General features: G+C 36.3%; 1 protein-coding gene across 11 annotated transcripts in view; it reads left to right on the forward strand.

The window, feature by feature from the left end:
• The window catches only part of GTF2I (general transcription factor IIi), a 111,451-nt gene that overhangs the window by 66,475 nt on the left and 21,189 nt on the right, over positions 1–23,787 (forward strand). For 6 of the 11 annotated variants that reach the window (XM_004455642.5, XM_004455644.5, XM_058285954.2 and 3 more), the window contains 6 exons: positions 629–691; positions 8,477–8,587; positions 9,925–9,990; positions 17,777–17,960; positions 20,030–20,088; positions 20,932–21,003. In XM_004455642.5, the coding sequence (XP_004455699.2) occupies positions 629–691; positions 8,477–8,587; positions 9,925–9,990; positions 17,777–17,960; positions 20,030–20,088; positions 20,932–21,003 (555 nt within the window). The remainder of the gene's footprint in view (positions 1–628; positions 692–8,476; positions 8,588–9,924; positions 9,991–17,776; positions 17,961–20,029; positions 20,089–20,931; positions 21,004–23,787) is intronic. The other 5 variants (XM_004455645.5, XM_058285955.2, XM_004455646.5 and 2 more) reach the window with 1 other exon arrangement.

The raw sequence follows: 23,787 nt of genomic DNA on the forward strand, positions 1-23,787 counted from the left end.
AACCTCTTTTCCTTAGCAAAATGAAAGAGAATTGATGGAGATATTCTTTAGCTAAGTTTCTAGCACTAACATTCTTAAGTACATTGGTTTTGTATAGTAACAAAAAATCATAATAAAATACTTCATTTTTTAAAGTATGTTACTAACAAAATTAGGGGATATAGTCCTTGTTTGTTAACAGTCTTTACATGAAGGTCTCCATTGTAAAAAAATTGTGGTTCTGTTTAACAGCATAAGCCATTTCTAGGATTTCTGAAAAATGAAGGGAGAAAATAGTAACCGAAGTAGAAAGTATTTATTTTTATCGTAGCATATTCTAATTACAGTAGGAAAATAATTGTGACTTCATTGTAATCTCATTATTCCAAGAATATGGATTTTTTGAGCCCATTAATGCAGGTAACTTGGTATTATCTATTAGTTTTCCAGAGTTTTTCTACTTTTTTGTTTTCTCTTATCCCTATCTATAGTGAAAAGGGTCAAATATTTTAATTTTGTAAATATGAAATGAATTAAATGCCAATTAAAATTTTTAGTAGGCTGCTTTTGGAGTATCAGCTCAAAAATGTTGGAACGTATGGAAAATGCTTAATAATGAATGTCATTTTAGAATTTTATTTTTTTCAAGATTCTACTCAGCATGTCCCTTCAGAAACAAGTGAGGACCCTGAAGTTGAGGTGACTATTGAAGGTTAGTTACCTGAAAGCCTTGATGCCAAAGTTTACTTCTGGTCATAAAAATATTTGTCACATTCACATTGCCAAGTATGCATTGCATTCTTTCTTAAAGGAAACTTGTTAAAAAAAATTGAAATATATTCGTGTATGAGTGACTAAAGCAGTCCACTTCCCAGCAGTGCACCCCAGTGCTTTTGGGAGTTACAGACCACAAAATTAAGCTGTGAAAATTAGTATTTGCCCACAGGTGGACTGAGCTATACTTTCTATCAGTGGGAATTATAAGTATGACAAAGAAAACTATGACCAGACATGATGCACACAGAAGAGAGTCTACATCCTGTATAAGAGACCCAATTAGGCCTAAAATCCCAATTCTATTTAAATAAAGTCAAATAGAAAGTGCTGATAGTTCAGTCCATAATTTTTTAAAGTAAGTTTCCCTCCTACTATTCTAACACATAATCAGACCTTAAAAACTGTTTTTAAGCAATAGCTATTAATATATTCTAAAATAATCTCTACAGCTAAAATTCTCAGACCTAGTTTTTTTCTTGACATATATGTATGAAAGCTGATGAACCGTTTTGTCCTGATATTATTTGAAATTAAGCTAATAGTTACATTTTTCATGTTTGATGATTTTTAAATGCATATTGGTTTTTTACTTTTAATTAATGTCTCGAAGTACTCTTCCGTAAGTTTTTTTTCCCCTCAAAGTAATTCTTTTTTGATGGCTAAAAAAAAAAAGGAGCACAGTAAATTGTATTATGCAAAGATTTCTTTATCCCTGCCCTGTCCCCATGGGCAGATATATTTATTGTATATACTTTTAGAAATAATTTTATCTCTATATACATGAACATATATATTACCTTTAGTTTTGCAGAAATGCATAGATATCTTGAGTATAAAACATTATAACCCACATTTAAAAATTATGTATTATGTATCCTATAGATTTATTTCCATATGCAGATATTTGATCTCCCCAGCATACCATTTGGCTCTCTCTTGCTCTCTGTCCCCCGACTCTCTCCCTTCCTCTCTTTAAAATGACTTGTTTCCTGTTGGTGTCACTAGATTAGGCTTGTCATTTCTCAGTTAATTTAGTGTACTTATCACTTTCCTCATTACTAAAATTTGACTAACCTAAAAGAAATTCCAAATCATTTACATCCTTGCATTAAATGATTAAGATTTAACTGCTTTTTACTTGGAAACATAAATTAGTGAGAAGTTAAATTTTAAGAGCATATCACTATAAACACTTGGAACTCTGCCCTTTCTACAAGAAATAAGAAAATATGACTAGAATAAAAGGTAATTCTTAAAATTGCAAAGGAAAACCTTTAAATAAGACTAGTTACCATGTTGATTTAATAAATCTTTAAGTTAATAAAGACTGTATAAAAATTGTTTAGAAAGTAAATACTTGCTTTGATAGTGTAAGACTTTTAAACAGTTAAGATAATGCACAGTATATGGCTCATGAAGCTGAAGCATGTGTCTGTCATTTCAACTTGAACTCTTAAAGGGAGTGAGTGATCAATCAGGCTTGATTTAAAATACATTTTTGTGATCAAATAATAGAATTTTGCTGTATAGGCATCTTCATATTCAGATGACCAGTTAAATATGGGTGTCTATAAAGTAGTTGCAGTGAATATAGCATTTATTAGAAGTATGTGTGGTCAGGTATGAAACTATGTATCAACTATTAATTAAATTGATGAATTAGGCTTTTCAAAGGACAATCTTTACTAAAGTTACAAATTAAGTCTGTTGTATAAATATTAAAAGGGATGGTCAGATGAAAACTTGTGCACCTTTGGCTAATATCTATACTCGTATATCTTTTCTCAAAAGATGACTGCAAAATGGTAGAACCTAACTAAATAAACATACTTAGAAAATTTAATTTTTGTACATCCCCTGGTGGAAAATATATAGGCATTAAAACAGTTATTTCTGGGGAAAATGAACAGTTATTTCTGAAGAAAAATCTGAAAATGATATTACCTAATGTAATGTGTTTGGTGAAAGAAAAAATTCCTGCCTTTCATGATGAAGGCAGGTTTAAAAGGAAAAGGGATACAAAAGTGCATGCATAGAAAGATCTCAGTTTTGTTTAGGAAGTTCTTATGTTTGGAAGAAAGGTGAAAGAAAATAAGTTGATACACACCCCCTTACCTGGGGATGCTTTGTTTACCCCTGCTGTATCTTTCTGCATTTCCCAAATAACACTATAGAAAAGAAAAATAAGACCTTTGCCATCAAGTAAGTCTGTTAGATTTTCCAGTGTTTTGGCTTGATATATTTATTTGATATTACGTGTAGTTATAAAGAGCCTAATTAGGCATGGATACAGATTCATTAGCTAAACAAGATGTTATTTATGCATTTCCAGTGGTTTGTCTGAGTTGTGTTCTTCCATTTGAGGTGATCCTTTTGTATTGAAAGTGAGTGGTAGTTAGTATTTGGACAATAAGCCTGAGGTCATTATGGTTGTGCATATCCAGTTTAATAAACACCATCACTACAGTTTTAGGTTATGTCAGGATTGCTGGTCCATATAGTATTTTTGATATGTGCAGACAGGAATTTTATCTTAGTCTTGTTTGAGGTCTTTCTTTCTTGGGAAAGCAAATAATGAGGATACTCTTTTAGGACATAGTTTCCCAAATTTGAGCTATTGACACGATCGTTCTCCTGCAACCTAAGCTCCCTATACTTAACTACTTAACTTTTTTTTCTTTTAGTTCATTTTGAGTACATTCATTTTTTAAATTAATTTTACATCTTACTAAGTAAAACTATCTTTGAAATCATGGGCTTCATCTGTTCTTATAATTTCTTTCTCATATACATAATAAGATATATATATATCTAAATATTTCATTTAACAAAGGAATGCAGTTCCACATACTACATTTAGTTGGTTCACATTACCATACATGGCACATGTATTATAATTTGGATAACACTGTTTTAGAGCTTCAATATCGTACCTAGGGTTTATGAGTAACATTTATATTCTTACCGCCTCTACTATTATCTGTTCTTGTGAAATTCATGCTTAGGATATTAATTAATATTTTGGTGCTCTAATTAAGGACTGCACTGTATGTTTACTTAATCATTCCATAGATACCAAGTGTCTTCTTCATGCCACACTCTGTACTTGGTGCTGAGGATGTAGCAGTGAACAAGACGGGCAAATTCTTTGGAGGGTTTTGAGCAGAGGAGTGACAGGTTGTTTCCTTCAGCTTAAGGAAACTGGCTGCAATGTTGAGAATGACCCCTAGCCGACAGTTGTGGAAGGAAGGAAACCACTTTAGCTATTGAAGTTATCCAGGGTAGGAGAAAGGTACTGTTGAACAGGATCATGGTAGTAGAGATAATTGTTTGATTCTGAAGACCAAAATATACCCAGAATTCAGAACCGATTGCCTTTGTAGTTGTATGGTTTAATTATTGTGCTTGTTATATAAATATCATAAGAGTTCTTAGAATCTATGTAGTTGGGTATTTTAGCACTTGAAATTTTTAAGTTTTTATAGATACTAAATAGCCAATGTATTGTTAATTTATATATAAAGTAAGAGCTTTAGAAGGGTTAAGCCCCATTGGTTTAAAAAGAAAAAACCACCATCCTTTTATTTGAAATATATAGGGTAACTGATAGTGATGCCTGCAACTCTGAATAATTTCAAAAGAGACAGTGCCTGGTTCATTTTTATTTTTTAATTAACATTGAATAGGTGTCATATTACACTGATTATGTTGAAAATATTTCCATATTCCTTTTATTAATACATTCATCAATAAGAATGTGGTAATAAATCACCTTAGGCTTGAAGTCTGTATTCTCTATAGGCATATTTGTATATATATTTGTTTATTAGTTGCGAGGTGTGGGAATGGTGCTTGGATTACTACTGACAGCATAACAGTTACATACTCCCTAATATAGTTTCTACCTGTTAAAATGTTTTGAGATTTATTTTAAAACTTTATTTTAAATTTTTTTGGTCATTTTGTTTTTGTTTTGTTTTGTTTTGTTTCTTTTTAAGGAGGTACCCGGGATTAAACCCAGGACCTCATACATGGGAAACAGGTGCTCAACGACTGGGCTAGATCCGCTCCCCAATGCTTTGGTTTTTCCATCTGTTTGTTTATTTTTAGGAGGTATTGGGGATTGAACCCAGGAACTATATGGGAAACAGGCACTCAACCACTTGAGCTACATCCGCTCCCTGCTTATAATTTTTTTTTTTCTTTTTTTTCCTGCTTATAATTTTGATGATAAAAAGTATAACATTCTTATTTGGGGCTTGAATTTTAGGCGTGCAACACAATGTTTCTTATTACACAAAAATGTTTTTGTATAATGTTGAAATACATAATTGGAATAACCATGCCAAATGCTGGCTCTTATTGTTAGAGGTGAGTGCTTGGAGATTCACTTAATATTTTATGCTACTATAATTTCTGTCCTTTGGCGAAAAGGTTTTTAGGTTAAGAATAACAAATTTTCCCCATACTCTCCCAAACCAGTTAGAGTTCTTTGCATTAAAGAGATATTAGAGAAAAAGAATTGAGGTTGTGGTTAAGTTTATAATTGTTCTTTCTATATTCTAACTAAAAGCATGAAAATATTAGTTAATAAATTAATATAGGAGAAATGTTGGTCTTTTAATAGAATGTGTGGTATAATATTTTATTATCACAAATAGTTCCTCTGTCTTTGTTCATGTTAAATAGATTGAACTTAATTATTTTCCATTGGAAAGGAAATGTGATATGTCCGTTTCAATATTTAACATCTTTGTCAGTTTTTCTTGTTTGTTGTAAAAACACTTCCTTGATTTGTCTTTTTCTTCTTTTTATTGTCTGATCGATTCCCTTTATAAAATATGTTGATACTGTTAATTCCTTTGTGTTCAAAATAAATTTGACTATGAGAATGAGGTCTTAGTACTGAAGATAAGCTGTGTTGCCCCTTTCCCTTGGCCCCAATTTTAAACAGTCTAAGTTATAATTGAGATTATTATAATGAACCTTGGCTCTTCTTTGTTACTGTCCTACAGCTATATTTTCTTTTTCATTTTATGTAATTCAGTTAATGGTCATTTTAAATGGTGATTAACAGGAAAATATAGGCTACCTTAATTTTTAGGGAAAATATTTTTATATTTAATGCCATTATATAATGTTTGTAAAGGATATTTTAATATTAGGCATTTGTTTAAGCTTTAACAATATTCATAGACTAAATGAGTATGTTTTGTTTTACTCCTTCAAATCAAACATAAAAATATTAAAAGTGTGTTTTCAAAATTAAAGTCCAAACTTATAAATGATGCCTAATATACATTTACTTAGGTTTGAACCTTAATCTAGATATAGGGTCTTTTTTTTAAAAAAAAAAAAGATTTATTTTTATTTATTCCAACCCTCCCTCCCCACGGTTCCCCCGTTGTCTACTCTCTGTGCATTTTCTGTGTCTTCTTCTGTGTCTGCTTGTATTCTCATTAGGCAGCTCCAGGAACCAATCCTGGGACCTTCCGGAGTGGGAGAGAGGCGATTACTCTCTTGTGCCACCTCGTCTCCCTGTTCTGCTACGTTGTCTTATTTTCTCTCCTCTCTGTCTCTTTTTGCATCATCTTGCTATGCCAGCTCTCTGTGTTGGCTGGCACTCCTGTGTGGGGCAGCTTTCCCACGTAGGGCAGCGCTCCTGTGTGGGGCCGCATTCCCACGTGGGCCAGCTCACCCTTACCAGGAGGCCCTGGGCATTGAAACCTGGACCTCCTATATGGTAGACAGGAGCCCAGTTAGTTGAGCCACATCCATTTCCCTAAATAGAGGGTCTTGCTTGCCAGTTTTTGCCTTGTTGTAATTAATTAATCATGATTCTACATGACATGATCAAGCATAATCAAGCATGGCATATTTTCTTGGGAGTTTGTTATTTTTCTCATAGTTTTCTATCAAAGTTTTTCTTCCCCTCCTCTGGATTTAAACTTGGGTTTCTGTTGTGACATTCAGTCCATCAAAGATTTGACATTGTTGTAAGTTGTAGATAATTTTTTTCCCTGAAATGTCATCCCCTAAAGTAGCAGTGTTTTTCTTTCCAGCACATAAATAGGTCCTCATGTGACTTGATCTGGTACCATTTCATTCTGTGGGTTAGAGCACTAGTAGATCCTTTCGGGTCACTGGATGTCTGTTGTCATTATAGGAAAAATCCAAAGACAGTCTGATCATGGTCTCTGATACCATTGTAGAAATGGGATGCAAATGTTTTAGGCTTCATTACCATTTTCACTTGAAAATACAAAGTATATAAAATTTACAACCAACGCTGCCCCAGGCCAAATTTGGATTTTTGTTATCTTTTTGAAGGGCAGCATGGTTTCCTAGTGGGAAGAAATAGACTCCTGGTCTTAATTTCAGCAGTGCTATCTCATAACATGAAATTGTCAAATAATGATATTTGCTGACCCTGTTTCATTAGCGGTAAAATGAGGATGATGATTATATTCCCTCTAAAAGGAGGGTATCTTTTTGTATTTGAATATCTTATGGTCACTGCTATTATCTTTAACCCGGTAATTATTTTTTTTAATAAAGTCATTTAAATGACCTGAATGTAGTTGACTTCCATAGCTGTATTTGCTTTTAAATACAGGTTTCTCAAATATATTTCCAGTAATTTATAGACAGATTTGGAGCAGAGCTGTTAGTAGTGTGCCACCTGATATTTTCAGGGACAAGAAGAGACAATGACAACTTTTCTTATTTGCTCCAGTATCTTAATTCTGGCATTAGTTATAATGAAAAACTATAGCAAAGTTGGGTTGCAGATCTAGCCACAAAGAAATTAACGTGTAAATTATATTATAGTTTTTGGTGGTCTATATTCTTCTTAGAAATCTAATTTCTCATTCATATGTAGGTGGTTTTTTTAAGATTTATTTATTTATTTTTTACTTTTTAATTTTATTTCTCTCCCCGTTCCCCCTCCCTCCCAGTTGTCTGCTCTCTCTGTTCATTCACTGTGTGTTTGTCTGTGTCTGCTTGTATTCTCGTCAGCAGCACCAGGATTCTGTCTATCTCTTTGTTGTATCATCTTGCTGCGTTAGCTCTCCTTGTGTGCGACACCACTCCTGGGCAGGCTGTACTTTTTTCACGTGGGGCGGCTCTCCTTACGGGGTGCACTCCTTGCATGCACTCCCGTGGGGCTCCCCTACATGGAGGACACCCCTGCGTGGTATGGCACTCCTTGTGCACATCAGCTCACCACATGGGTCAGGAGGCCCTGGGTTTGAACCCTGGACCTCCCATGTGGTAGGCAGACGCTCTATCAGTTGAGCCAAATCCACTTCCTTATATATAGGTTCTTTATCGACAGGATCAATGATTTTTTCCCACAAACAGTATAGCCTTATTTCTTTAATACTGTGTTTTATGTTCGTCAAAAGTGTTAGAAATAGTTATCCAACTTTTTTCTTTTTTTAAACAGTGCTTGAATTTAGTGTGGCTATTAGCATAGAGGAGAAGGAGAATTACTTCTTTCGAACTAAGCAAATTTTAGAAAAATTAAAGGAAAATGAGCAGTATTCACTAGAATTATCCAAAAAGAGTAGCAAAATAAAAAATGTAATAAAAACACCTAAATAGTAATGTTGGTAACCCAAAACAGCACATGCCTTTTCTATGTTAAGAATTTGACTGGCAGCAACTTTGACTTACTTAGACTATACCTCTAGTAATGACAGTTTTCTTTTTCAAGATGATGATTATTCTCCACCTACGAAGAGACCAAAGACCAATGAGCCACCACAGCCCCCAGTTACTGAACCTGCCAATGCTGGAAAACGGAAAGTGAGGGAGTTCAACTTTGGTAAGTTCTATATTAAATACATGACCTTTTTCTTCATTTTCTTCTAAACTCTTTCTGTTACTGATAAATGTTACATCATTTTGTTAGGGGAAATATGCTTTCAAATCAGTTACTGCGTTATAATCTATTTGGAAAAGCCACAAGCAGTTTGAAGTAGTATTGTAAGCATTGTTAAGACATAATTTAAACATAATTTGGGTTTGCCAAGGCATAAGAAATTAGTTACGTTTAGTAGACTCTAAATTAGTATTAATGTTCTGTGTAAATTATTGTTGGTTCCCAATGGATGGTGTTTCCCAGTTGAAGAGAATCAATAAAATATTAGTGCCAAATTATGTTTGTGGTCTGTATTTTCAATAGCTATTATAGCTTGTATACATTTTGAAAATAGAAAATGTTTTTAATATTCCAGCCTATCTTAGACGTAGTGAAGATAATTGGATATAAATTGAGTTTGTATAAAACCTGAGCTTATGCATGTTTCTATTTATCATTTTTCTATTGTAAGTCTTATTTCCATGCAACTAAGACATGTATTAGGAGTTTCTTGATGGCCCCAGGCCTCTCTTTTTTTTTTGCCTCTATTTTGTAGTGCTTAATTGGACTGGTCCTTTCTGCTCACCTGCTTTTCAGGAATTATAAGGCTAGAAAGAGGCATTCATTCAGTGTGAAGTGTTTTGAAAATAAACTTTCAAAATACCCTTTATGGGAAGTGGACTTGGCCCAATGGATAGGGTGTCTGCCTACCACATAGGAGGTCCGCAGTGCAAACCCCGGGCCTCCTTGACCCGTGTGGAGGTGACCCATGCGCAGTGCTGATGTGCACAAGGAGTGCCCTGCCACGCAGGGGTGTCCCCTGCGTAGGGGAGCCCCACGCGCAAGGAGTACACCCTGTAAGGAGAGCTGTCCAGCGCGAAAGAAAGTGCAGCCTGCCCAAGAATGGCACCGCACACACGGAGAGTGGACATAGCAAGATGACGCAAAAAAAAAAACACACAGATTCCCGGTGACGCTGATAAGGATAGAAGCAGTCACAGAAGAACACACAGCAAATGGACACAGAAAGCAGACAACTGGTGGCAGCGGAAGGGGAGAGAAATAAATAAATAAATAAATAAACCGAAAAACAAAATACCCTTTATAATCTCCCATTGAACCAATTTTAAAAACCACAGAAGAGGGGGAAAGTCCATAGGAAAACAGTAAAATTACATACACTGAAATGAATTTTTGAAGATTTGAATGTATTATGGAGAAAATCATTAGGTGATAGCTCATCTTAACATATTAGTGCCCCAATAGGGATTCATTATTGAGAATTAACTCTTCATTTGCAGAGAAATGGAATGCTCGAATTACTGATCTTCGAAAGCAAGTTGAAGAGTTATTTGAGAGAAAATACGGTATGTCTAAACTCAAATTCTTTTAATAATTTTTTAATAATGAGTTACTGTATATCACTTGCAAATAACATCAACAAATCCATTTCTTCCAGTGAATTGAGCCATATCTATATATCTCTCCCTTGTAACATCATTCATAGTGTCTGTCTATATATTCTATTTCTAGATTACTATGGAAATATATTTACAACATAAATCTTCCCATCCCAAGCATATCATTCAGTGGGATGAATCATATTCACATTTTGTAATGCCCTCACCACTGTCTCTTACTATAACTTTCCTTTTAACCTAAACAGAAACCATATACTTGTTTCACTTTAACTTCCCATTGTCCCCATTTGCCTTTTTGTATCCTGTAGGATATCTTTGCCAGACATCTTTTATTTCTTCACTCTATCATCTACTGTCCTTTCCTTTCAACCTGCAGAACTTTTGTAGGGCCAGTCTAGTAGTGGCGAACTCCTTCAGCTTTTGTTTTTCTGGGAACGTCAATCTTTTCCTCATTTTTGAAAAACAGTTTTGCCGGATATAGAATTCTTGGATGGGGGGGTTTGGGAAATAGAGTATATGGGAACCTCTTATATTTTTTAATGTAACATTTTGTGTGATCTATGTATCTTCTAAGAAGAAGATTTTAAAAAAGAAAGAAAGGGAACACCTAAGGTCATGTATATTGCTAGAAGGAAAGCTAAAAACTATAACATGGGGCTGTATAAGATAATGGAACCACACATAAAACATGAATATGGGTGATATTACATATCTAAGACTGTTTTTACAAAATATAAATACAAATATACTAGAGAAAACAAAAAAGAATAGCATCTATGTACAGCAGGGGAAGCATAGAAAGATTAAGAGGTGATTTTTCTTTGTTGTTTTTATTATTATTGGAGTAATGAAAGCGCTTGAAGAATGAGTGAAGTGATGAATGTACAAGTATGTGATTACATTGAATACCATTGATTGTATGCTTTGAATGGTTTTATGCTTTATTAATATGTATCAGTTAAATTGGTTAAAAGAATTCTTGGATGGCAATTTTTGGCTGTCAGTACTTTAAATATGTCATCCCACTGCTGCCTTGCCTCCATGATTTCTAGTGAAAAATAAACAATTTATTAAGGCTCCCTTGTACATAACCCATTGCTTCTATCTTGAGGCTTTCAGGTTTCTCTTTATCTTTGGCACTCCACAATTTGATTATAACATGGAGTACATCTATTTCAGTTTATCCTGTTTGGAGTTTGTTGGGCATCGTAGCTGTGTGTATTCATGTCTTTTGTTGAATTTGGGAAGATTTTAGCAATAATTTCTTTAAATATTCTTTCTCCGATCTTTTCCTCAGACTGGATGAATTCAATTGTCTTTAAGTTCACTGAGTCTTTCTTCTGCCATCTCCAGTCTGCTGAACCCTCTAGGTCAGGGGTTTCTAAACAAAAGGGGTCCATGAGCTTGAATTGAAATTTTTTAAAAAATTGTTCTTGTGGGGATGTGTTGGTATGGGTTGTGATATATTTATTAAATAAAACACAGTATAGTGTGGACTTTGTAAGGGGTTAAGTAAGGTTAAGAACCCTGCTCAAGGAAATTTTAAACTTCTCTTAAGGTGTCTTCAGTAGTTGTTCCCCCCCCGCCCCCCAAATTTCCCTCTCTTTACTTTTTCCTGATTTCCTTTAGTTCTTTGTCCCCTGTTGTCCTTTAGCTCTTTGAGCATATTTAGGACCATTTTTGTAAACTCCTTGTCTAATCCTCAATGATGGCTTCTAAAGTTTTAATGTTTTGTTTTGTAATCTTTTTGTTGAAATTCGGCCATTTTGATGGTTTAGTGTGTTATCGCTGGAATTTGGACTCTAAGGTGTCTGTCTATTCCTTTATCTTGATCCAACTAGTGTTGTAATAGCTTTACTTGAGTTCCAAGAGCTAACAATAAAAAGGGAGGAGGAAAAAAACAAAACACCTTTTCCATTGCTTGCAAAGCCCTCTTCTTCGGGGTTTGTGCGTACAATGTTTAGGGAATTGTTCCAGGCCAATGCATAGGGACCATTTCTCATCCTTTTCCTGCATGTTTGTCTTGGCCCAGTGTAGTTGGCGCTTGGAATTCCCCCTTGTACCTGGATTAGAATATCTCCTCTTCCTAGGAAGACCATTCCTCTTGGCTGATTTGGTCAGGGCTCTGCACTATATTTCCTATAGCCAGCATTCCCTTGCCTGAAGCAGCATGACTTGACTGCTCTCACTTTAATCACCTTCTTTACATGAAGGGCAAGTTTTGGAGTTGCAGGTCCCTCAGGCTACCATCATACAGATTGGGCCGGACATGTATGCTCCCAGCATATGCGTGAGGGCTCTCTTCCTCCTGGAACCAGGATCAGGGATCTGCACTGGGAGCACAGGCCAGCTGCCTGCCAAAATGGTTAAAGACGTAGGAGGGACCAACCGGGAGGGCACTGTGAGTTCTTTTTTTTTTTTTAACCATGAGTTCTTTTAAGTGGACATTTCCCTTCTTTAGCACTTGCTGTCTTACTACACTCCTTTAAGTATTTTCTTAAAGGAGAAACATGTTCCTGTTCTTGCGGCTTGTTGTAAAAGGATGGGAGAGAATCCTGTGGGATCTTACTTTGCCATCTTAATGGAGGTGGGCTGCTAAGTTTTTAGTTGTGAAAGGGCTGCCAGTGCAAAGTACCAAGAACAGGTTGGCTTTTATAAAGGGGATTTAGTTGGGGCAAAAGCTTACATTTCCAAAGCTGTGAAAAAATCCAAATCGAGGCACCATAAGAGATGCTTTCTCACCAAGTCAGCTGCTGTTGATCCTGTTGTCTGGACACGTGGCAAAGCAAGGTGGCCACCATTCTCTGCCAAGGTCACAGCCTTCCCCTTCTAACTCATTGTCTCTCAGAGTCCAGCTCCCGAAGCTCAGCTATGAACAACTAAGCATAGGACTTGCCTCTTTCTGAGACTCCTCTATCAGTCTTGGGTACTCTGCTTTCTTCCTGAGTTCAACTGTAAGTTATCAGGGCTCATATAGCAGGGCTCATCTCCTCTTGACCACCGCTATGAGCTCAGCCTCTTGGGGGTTTTGTGCTTAAGTGATCCTCTAGTCCTGTCTCACAGGACAGGATCAGAAATGGTGGCTTCTTTTTCCTGTGTCTGTCTCCCTGTGTCCCCATTTTTATCAGTCACACCTCACTGATACAGTACAATTGAAAGGGTCTCACACAGTAATTGATTAGTCCACAGACATAATCTTTCTCTTTTTTTGGGATTCACCACAAATCTGGCTTCTGAATCCCAAAAAGACATGTCTTCCCATATGTAAACTACATTCTTTACATCGCAATATACCAAAATCCTTAAATCATTTCAATACTTATGCTAAGGACAGTATTTCATATAAATCAGTTTAAAGCATGCAGTTTGTCTTAACAGAAATTCCCCTCTGGCTGTAAACTGTGAAACTTAGAAAAACTCTGTTTCCAATATAAAAACGAGGCACAAAACATAGGATAAACATTTGCATTACTATAAGAAAAGATTGGGAGGGTAACAGGCATCACAGATCCCCAACAATTTTGAAAACGTGCGGGGCATACATCATTATATTTCGAAGTCTGAGAGTCATCCTTAAAGCAATGGGGGGCCTAGTGGGGGCCCACCCTTTCCATGGGCTTTACCCTACAGCCCTACTTTAATTTCCACTCACTAGAAGCATCTTGGTGGTAACCGAGCTCCCGACTTCACTAAGAGCAGTGGGTTGATGACCACATTTTCCCCAATTTCTGGGGGACAGTCTCAACCCCCTTAAGTACAGTGAAGTAGGGACAACATTCTTCCTAATATTTGGCATACGGGCCAAACCCTTTCAGAACAGTGAGGTGCCAACTTAACTCACCCCTACCACAAGGGAATGTGCTCTAGCCTCTCTAGCTTGGGGCAGCCAAACTCTCCCTTAACAGCGGGCTGGAAGAGTGACCCTCTTCACATGCCATGGCAAACTCACCTTTTCCACACACATGAGTGGGGTCTGTCTCTTTGTTTGTTCCAGGACATGTCTTAATTCCATGCCTCGGCTTTCCACAGTTGTCCTTTTTTCTTTTTTTTTTTAACATTTATTCCCCACCCCTCCTTGTTTTTTGCGCTCACTGTCTGTTCTTGTCCATTCTTCTCCCTTTGTTGGGTCATCTTGGTACACCAGCTGTGCAGCATGGGCCATCAGCTTTCCAGGGCACAGGCCAGTTTGCCTTCACCAGGAGGCCCCAAGAATCAAACCTGTGACTTCCCATGTGGTAGATGGAGCCCAATCACTCACTTGAGCCACATCTGTTTCCTCACAGTTTTCCTCTTGAAGTTATTTTTCCTCCAATCTCTCCTCTCCCTGTCTCTTTTAGTCCAGGCTGAGAGTGGTTTTATTTATTCAGATCTTGTAAATAGCTTGTTGGTTTAGCCATCAGACACTAAGTCTTTCCACCATCCTTCCTGAACTTAAAAAGTCCAAGTTTAGTTAAGTCTTCACATGGAACACTGTCATCTGGGGGATTGTTTTCCCAGAAACTTGGAATTTCCCATTAGTCTCTGGTTTCTTTGTACCCAGCAGTTTAGTTCTTATCTCTTTACTCTCACATTTTGCTATAAGCTGCAAGGAGAAGCAAGGCCATGTTTTCTGTTCTTATTTGGAAGTCTCTTCAGCTGAATGTCCAAGTTCATCATTTTCAAATTCTGCTTTCCATCTAACATCAAGAGTCATTTTTGGGGAAGCAGATTTGGCTCAATGGATAGAGCGTCTGCCTACCACATGGGAGGTCCAGGGTTCAAACCCAGGGCCTCCTGACCCATGTGGTGAGCTGGCCCATGCACAGTGCTGATGTATGTAAAGAGTGCCGTGCCACACGGGTGTCCCTGCGAAGGAGAGCCCCACGTGCAAGGAGTGCGCCCCATAAGGAAAGCCACCCTGTGCAACAAAAGTGCAGCCGCCCAGGAGTGGTGCCGCACACAGAGAGCTGATGCAGCAAGAAGACACAGCGAAAAGAAACACAGGAGGCAGACTTGGCTCAGTGGTTAGGGCGTCTGTCTACCACATGGGAGGTCTGCGGTTCAAACCACGGGCCTCCTTGACCCGTGTAGAGCTGGCCCATGGCGTAGTGCTGATGTGCGCAAGGAGTGCCATGCCACACAGGGGTGTCCCCCGCAGAGGGGAGCCCCACGCGCAAGGAGTATGCCCTGTAAGGAGAGCCACCCAGCGCGAAAGAAAGTGCAACCTGCCCAGGAATGGCACTGTACACACGGAGAACTGACACAAGATGACGCAACAGAAAGTAACAGATTCCCGTGCCTCTGACAACAACAGAAATGCACAAAGAAGACTGGCAGCAAATAGACAGAACAGACAACCAGGGTGAGGGGGAAAGGGGAGATAGATAGGTAGATAGGTAGATAGATAGATATCTTTTTAAAAAAAGAAAGAAACACAGATCCCCAGTGCCGCTGACAAGAATGCAAACAGACACAGAAGAACACACAACAAATGGACAGAGCAGACAACTGGGGGTGCAGGAAGGGAGAGGAATAAATAAAAAATGAATCTTTAAAATGTAAAAAAAAAGTCACTTTTGGATTTCTTTAAAAAAGAAATAGACAATTTTGAAAAAAGTAGATTTTGCCAAAAATCTCTGCAACTTTAAAACAAGGATCGCATTTCTTCCAGTTTCTAAAAACAGGAACATCATTTCCTTTTAAGGCTTTTTCATCTTTATCATACATATTTTTTACCATCAGTCTCTTCTAAAGGAATCTAAACCTTTTCTCTCAATCATCTCCCAGTTCCCTTTATGCATTTATAAAACTCTTCCATCATTTTTGATAATTGTAAGCAGTGCGACCGCACTCTTCCTATACCAGTTTCTGTTTTAAACAGCATAAAATCCATCCAAAGTTTAACATCAGAATCTTGGAATATAATCACAGAGTTGTGCATTCATCACCACAGTCGGTTTTTGAACACATTCGTTGCCCAACTCTTAAAATCATCAAATTCAGTCCTTGCTTTTTGACTTTTTAATTATTTTATTCTCAGTTAAATAAATCTTAGAATTTTTCAGTTTAGGGAAATCTGTGATTTAAAAAAAAAAGTCTTGGGAAGCAGATTGGCTCAACTGATAGAGTGTCTGCCTACCATATAGGAGGTCCAGAGTTCGAACCCAGGTCCTCCTGGCCCATGTGGTGAGCTGGCCCACGTGCAGTGCTGCTGCGCGCAAGGAGTGCCATGCCACATACGGGTGTCCCTCATTAGGGGAGTCCCATGTGCAAGGAGTGTGCCCTGCAAGGAGAGCCACCCCGCGCAAAAAAAGCACAGCCCGTCCAGGAGTGGCACCGCACATGGGGAGCTGACGCAGCAAAATGATGCAACAAAAAAAGACACAGATTCCCAGTGCCATTAACAATGCATGCAGACACAGAAGAACACACAGTGAATGGACACAAGAGAGCACGTGGGCGGGGGAAGGGGAGAGAAATAAATAAAATAAAATCTTTAAAAAATAAAAGAGTAGAAGTGGTTTTTTTAAAAAAGGCTTTTGTAAGTTCAATAATTAAACTAATTTTTATACTTTTGAAATACTACTAATATTCCCTTATTTACTATATAAGCTGATATGAACTGATGCATTTTCTGGCCTCATGTGGTTCAGACATCAATAGAAAATAATTATGGATTAATTCATAGATTTTGGTAAACAGTTGACATCTTTGGCATTCTTTTCCTTTTAGTTCTTTTGATCTATTTTTCTTCTAATTCACTTACAATTGCAGAAGTGAAGATGAAGTTATAAAAGTTAGTAGCACATATCTGTTACTATCTATAAACCATGTTTAAACACATCTTCTTTAAATATACGGTTTTTTAGAGAAGTTGTGAGCTTACTAAACATCTGTCATGCATAATGTGCAGAATTCCCATACATCAACCCTCTACCAACACCTTACATTGTGTAACATTTGTTACAGATTCTGAAAGAACATCATCACGCTATTAACACCCCGTATTAGTATTGTACATTTGTTATAGTTAAGGAGAGAACACTCATATTTGTACTGTTATCCAGTCCATCTTCCATATGGTTCACTGTCTTACACAGTCCCATGCCTTGTACAACCCACAGTGTAACTTAGTGACTCTCTTTGATCATAGAGTTGTGCAGTCATGACCCCAGTAAATCTTTGAATGTTTTTTAGTCCAAAAGAAAAGACATCCCATCACCCCCCCACATTATTGACCCTTAGTATTAATAGAGTACCTTCTTTGACATGATACAAGAGTATTAAAATATTATTAACTATACATTACATTGTATTTTTCCCATGATATATTCTTACCACCTTGTAATAGTGACATACATTTGTTCTAGCTCATAGAAGAATATTCTTATATTTGTACTATTAACCACAATCCTCGTCTACCTCCAGGGTCATTGTTAATCAGTCCCTACTTTATTCTGTAATCTATAGCTTTCTTTCAATTGACTTTTACATCCCTAGACTACCCCTTTCAGCCGCAATCCCATTTATACCAGCCATGTTATGTTAGTTATACTCACTATAATGTGTTACCATCAACTCTATCCATTTCCACACTTTTAGAGTTAAGCTGGTTAAAAATTCTACATACATTAAGTATCAGTACCCCTTTTCCACCCTCATCCTACCTCCTAGTAACCTATACTCTAGGTTTTAACTCCATGTCAAACTCCTTATCTTTTAATGAAGATTCTTCTCTCTTTTTATCCTTAAGCTCAAGCTATAAAAGCCAAAGGTCCTGTGACGATCCCATATCCCCTTTTCCAGTCACACGTTGAAGATCTTTATGTAGAAGGACTTCCTGAAGGAATTCCTTTTAGACGTCCATCTACTTACGGAATTCCTCGCCTTGAGAGGATACTACTTGCAAAGGAAAGGATTCGTTTTGTGATTAAGAAGTAAGACTCTTGGATTCTTGTGGGTCTTGAATAGTGCGTTGTTTTAATTATTGACAAATATTCATTGACCACTAGGACTATATTTAAGGTAAATTTGACTTGTGTATATTTTTATTTTCTACTTTTTTATCTGTGTACCAGATTGTGCCAGTCCTGCTACATATGGCTTTTGGAATATGAACACCTACCCATACCTGAATGTTATACAACATTCATTTTTTTCATATTTCTCCTCAGTATGCTAAAGAAAGAAGTATAAACTTTTTTTTTTCAGTTCTAAGAATTTTAGAACATAGGAGAATATATGATTGTAAAAATCAAAATAAACGAAACAATGGAAGAATATAAAGAAAAACTAAGTTAGCTGGTTATATTTTCCCCCACCTAAAATAGTATTAAAATTAGAATAAAAGGTTAAAAACCTAGGACGTTGTCACCAGATTTCAGCAAAATTAGATATATAGTAAAATTGCTATTATCTTGTGGTAGAGGGTCAGATATGAGGTGATTAAAATTAAGTGGCTCTACTGAAAGTCCCCACATCCTCTCTTCCATTTGCCGATATTTTCTTTAGGCTAGCAGCAAACTGGATGCAAAAGTTATAGGCCTTACATCCAAACACAAAAGATGGTAGCATTTGGTGTTTCTCTTTGAGCACAGAAACCTTCGAAATAGAATTATGTCAAATGCTTGTTCTTAAACCAGGTTCAAGCATGAAAAGGCATAGCTATGATGGATTTAAGCCAATCTGAACTCCCCCGCCCCAGGTAATGGGGGTGTGCCATTTTCCAGAAATACACGATTTTCATATTAGAGGAAAGGGACCCAAAAGTTACCTCAAAATAATAGGTGAGCTGTTATCCACAGACAAAGTTTGTTGCTAACAGATACTTTTCTTTCAAATTTTAGTTTTAACAGTTTGGTTGTCTCATGAAATGGACTGGTCAACAATATGGGCTTGTTCTGGAAGCATGGCACTAGGAAAGTGCCATGAGCAAATCCCTTTGTGCACTCAATCTCCCCCATACATAATATTAATAAGTTCAATTTTTTAAAGGACTCTCGTATTGTCATTTTATTAACTTGTTTTTTAATATGTTGAAGTTTTTAATTTTTTAGAAACAGTATCTTAAAGAAAATACACTGTGTAGGTTTTATTCAAGTTTGCTAATGTTTAATACAAAGTATACAAAAAACTTCAGTTGTGTGTTTTTGGATGGGTAAGTATTTATATAATCTTATCACAAGATAATTTGTGCTGTGCATATCCTGTTGGAAGTTTTTTCAGTTATTCAATTATTTATAGGTATTCATCTTCAACATTGAGCAAGAACATATTTTTTAGACTTTATTCGAAGGTTTATGTTGTTAGTTTTGATAAAAGCAATTATTGTTATTTTGTATACAGAAGGCTGATTGTATAGATTTTAGCAAATCTGTTTTATTTCATAGCCCAGTAACCTCATTCACATATTTTTATATACTGTTGGCTATACCAATTTCCAACATCTTTGAGATGGTTGTTAATCTAGACATGGTTGTGCTTGCCTGAGATATTTTTTTCCCTGCTATAAAGTTACGCCATTTCAATAAAGCATAGTGATATGAGTTATGTATCATTAGTTTGTGAAGATTCTGTGATTTATAAATGATGTTTATGAACTGTTTGATGGTTAAGAAAAATTAGCAGTGCATTTATGTTGTCCGCAAATAGGAATATTGAAATATATTTAGGATTTTATGGTCAGTTAATAAGGGTGCTGAAGTAAGATGTTTATGAATGTAATAGAAAATAAAAGGATCACATTTGGAATTTCAGTTGTTTGCCACCTTGATTGAAGAGTTAACTCTTGTTCTGTGAGAATACATGCTCTCTGAACCACCTCATAAGACAATTTGTAATGACCCTCTGGTTTATTTACTCTATAGAAACCCAAAAAATTAGAATTTAATTGTCCTCTAATATCTAGATTGAGTTTTCTTTTTAAAACTGGTCTTGGTGACTGCCTATTAAATATGTACTAGAGGCATGGTAAATATTGAATCTTTTTTTTTTTTTACCTTTTAAGGCATGAACTTCTGAATTCAACACGTGAAGATTTACAACTTGATAAACCAGCTTCAGGAGGTAGGAATTGAGACTTGTGTTAAATTCTTTTTCAAATCAGAGCTTTTTTAATAGTAATTATTTACCACTTTAGGAACATTAACTATTGAGAGTTTCTTCTTTGTGTTACCTTCCACATGTATTGATTTGTCTTTAATTGTACAAATATCCTCCTTCCTGTTACAGGAAAATTCATGTGGTCAAAATTTTGACTAATACCCTATGGGAGAATAAATTCATTTTCTTAGTAATAATCCTGTATATATGTAAAGTTGCACTTATGGAATTCTCCATAGACAGATCTAAAAGAAACATATTTGTTCTCCTTGAGAGATGTAGAGTTTGTATTATTTGCCATAATTTATTTAAGTTTATTATCTAAATCTACATTATTCAGTATAATAAACACATATATTTACATGTGTTTCAGAACTGGTTCATAATGATTTACTTCTTAGAGCTTGCAGCCACCATTATCATCATTCATTTGTTAGATTTGTTTTGATGGAAATACAATACAGTTGTTGGTATAATGACAGGATTGTCAGCACTATCATAGCCCTAAATTTGTAATTGCAAAAATTGCCTGCTTAACGATTTTGAGTAAACTTAATTTTGCTATCTCTTAGCTTTATTGCGACATTTTAGAATTCTTGTGTAAAATTATTCCTAAATAATATTTAATTTTGTTATTGTTTGCACTGTCAACATAAATTTTATTAGTACATACTTCTGAAATCTTAGAATAGTTTTAGCTAGAAGTATAAAATAATATTGCCTGCTTTATTATAATCTAATATTTTATGAACTAAGTTATTAAAACCAACAAAATGAGGAAGTTTGGATATTTGTTTACTCTTACAGTAAAGGAAGAGTGGTATGCCAGGATCACTAAATTAAGAAAGATGGTAGATCAACTTTTCTGCAAAAAATTTGGTAAGTCATTTTCTTCCCCCAACTAAATTATATTAAAGTGTGGTATTTTCCTTATTTTGTTTTCTTTTAAGAACATAAATAAAATGAATATCAATCACTTCCAATTTTATTTTGCTTTTAAAACAACAACTATGAATTGGTTTCATTTTAAAGCTAGAAAAGGGAGCCAATTCTGTACTAAACTCCCATGTATCCTTTAATGAGTAATTTTTTTATACAGTATTGGATTATAGACATTTTTGTTTCACAGTTTTGGAATCCTTTTCTGTGAGTGTGCCACTTTGGAATTAAGCAGAATTGCAGTGGTAGGTCACTGCTAGAGTACTAGGGAGTACTGCCCTGGGGTTTTAGCAGCTGCAACATGCGCCGCCTCCTTGACCCATGCTGTTTCTGTTATAGTACTTCCTGTGCTGACTGTGACAATAAATAAAATGCTTAGTTTCGGTTTAACATCACAATATCTTATATTTTCCACAATCCTCTCCGGCTATTATCCTATTCTCAACAGCATTTGGCATAGTTATCCTTTTTTAAACTACTTTTATGGAAATATTCAAACTTCATTGTTGACTTTGGAAAAATATTTTCTTTTGCCTTCTAGAGTCATCACACTTCCTGGTTTTCTTCCTATCTCATTTGTTATTCCTTTTCCTTCTCTTTGGGTCAGTCTTTAAATTTTGAAGTGCTAGTCTAGAGCTCAGTCCTCAACTCTTGTTCTTTATTCTTACTGTGCTTTCTCCACAGGTAATTCCACTGTGTCCAGAACTAAAAAATACATAGTTTATATCATGATTTCTCAAATTTAAGTTTCTTGCCCTGAAACTTGCTGTAACACCAGACTTGTATATCTATTTACCTATTTGATGCTATTTTAGAATTAAAATGTCCTAAATTAAGATGTTCAGTTATATTTTCTTCTGTCTACCCAGTGGTACCTCACTCTACCCAGTTACCCACAAGCCAAAAACCTAAAAGTTACTCAACATATAAAATAGAACATGTCACTTTCCTGTTTTAAAGTCTGTAATGGCTTTCCATTGCTCTTGGCATAAACTCTACTGTCCCTGAGCCTTAAGCAACTTAGGTTAACTGACTATCCTGCCTTTCTCTCAGATATCACCTCATTCCTATTTTTGTTCATAATGACTAAAGTCATACCCCCCATTAGGACTGTTGCACTGGGACAGTTTTTGTTTCTGGAATGCTCTTCCATCAGAACTTCATGTCCCTTTCCTTTTCATTCACATCTCAACTTTAATGTCACCACATCAGAGAGGTCTTCACTGAGGACCCCACCTACCACAAACCACCAGGTATGCTTGATTGCCTCATCCTTCATCCTTAAAATACTGCTCCTTGTCTGTCTCTTCCCATTAAAACAATGACAGCCCAGATCTTCTGTTTTGTTTACTGCCAGAAGCAGCTTGGTATTTCAGCCAAGTAGTCAGCAACTATTTACTGAATGAATCAATGTCATGAACAATCTTCTTTGCCATCAGAAAGCTCTGAGACTTTCAGTCGTGTAGCTTCTATTGGGGCTGTATCCAGAAGTGTTCCAGAACTGTCCTAGATAAGGAATGCTGAGAGCAGTATGTACGGCTCCCACAGAGCACCGAAATGACCTCAGGACCTCTCATAGGTCCTGCAGCCACATTTTCTGAAACAATCCACTTGAGTTTTAGCACAAAGAAAATATAAGCCTCTTGGGTGGTGATTCTTGTACTCTGGTTTCTGAGAGGGTTTAATGTGTCTTAAAGACCCGTACATTGGCTTTTAGATGCAACTCAAGTGGCAGCTACAGGGAAGCGGACTTGGCCCAATGGATAGGGCATCCATCTACCACATGGGAGGTCCACTGTTCAAACCCCGGGCCTCCTTGACCCATGTGGAGCTGGCCCACATGCAGTGCTGATGCACGCAAGGAGTGCCGTGCCACACAGGGGTGTCCCCCACGTGCAAGGAGTGCACCCCGTAAGGAGAGCCGCCCAGCACGAAAAAAAGTTCAGCCTGCCCAAGAATGGCACTGCACACATGGAAAGCTCAAATAAAGAAAGAAAAGCTGATCAGTGGAAAATATTTTTACATTGAATCAGACCTAAGAAAACAGATAATGAGATTACTTTTTTTGTAGTAGCAACAATAAAAGCTGGCCTCTTTTTATGTATTCTCACAGCTTTAGGTGTTTCTGAAAATGTAGGTACTTTTGGGAGTGAGAAAGAACAGAATTTCTGCCCTCTTTATGGATCCTGGAAGGGAAAAAGAGAAAGCCTATTATATTCTCTAAAACTATCGACTCTATAGTATTGAAGATACATGCCATACTTCGCATAGCATGAACACCCATTCAGCATCTATTTTTGAGCACCCATATGAGCAGTGCCCCCTTAGAACCTTCATTCTGGTGGCTAAAGATGCATAGGAAATAGGTAAATATTTAACATAGGAGAGTGTTCAGTTTTCTTTGAAAAAGATGAGTAAATGGAATAGGGAAATGTTGGGAGGTTATTATTTTATATAGGGGACACTTCATTAATGTGATGAATATCTAAGGCAGTGGGTCCTCCCCCTTTTTGTAATTTATACTCCTCCCTCACTCCATAATTGATTCTTTATTTTATAGAAAGTTTGTTTGAATTAGGTTTATTATTATTTTTTCTGATACTTTACAGAATAATTATACATAACTGTTTCTCCATGTGACTAAAAGCCTCTCACCCTTTGCCATTCTCTATAAGAATCTTTAATGCCTTTTTTTTTTAATCAAATTTTGTGTGGTTTTTCAAG

The sequence above is a fragment of the Dasypus novemcinctus genome, chromosome 23, assembly GCF_030445035.2.
Source record: "Dasypus novemcinctus isolate mDasNov1 chromosome 23, mDasNov1.1.hap2, whole genome shotgun sequence".
Lineage (NCBI taxonomy): Eukaryota > Metazoa > Chordata > Mammalia > Cingulata > Dasypodidae > Dasypus > Dasypus novemcinctus.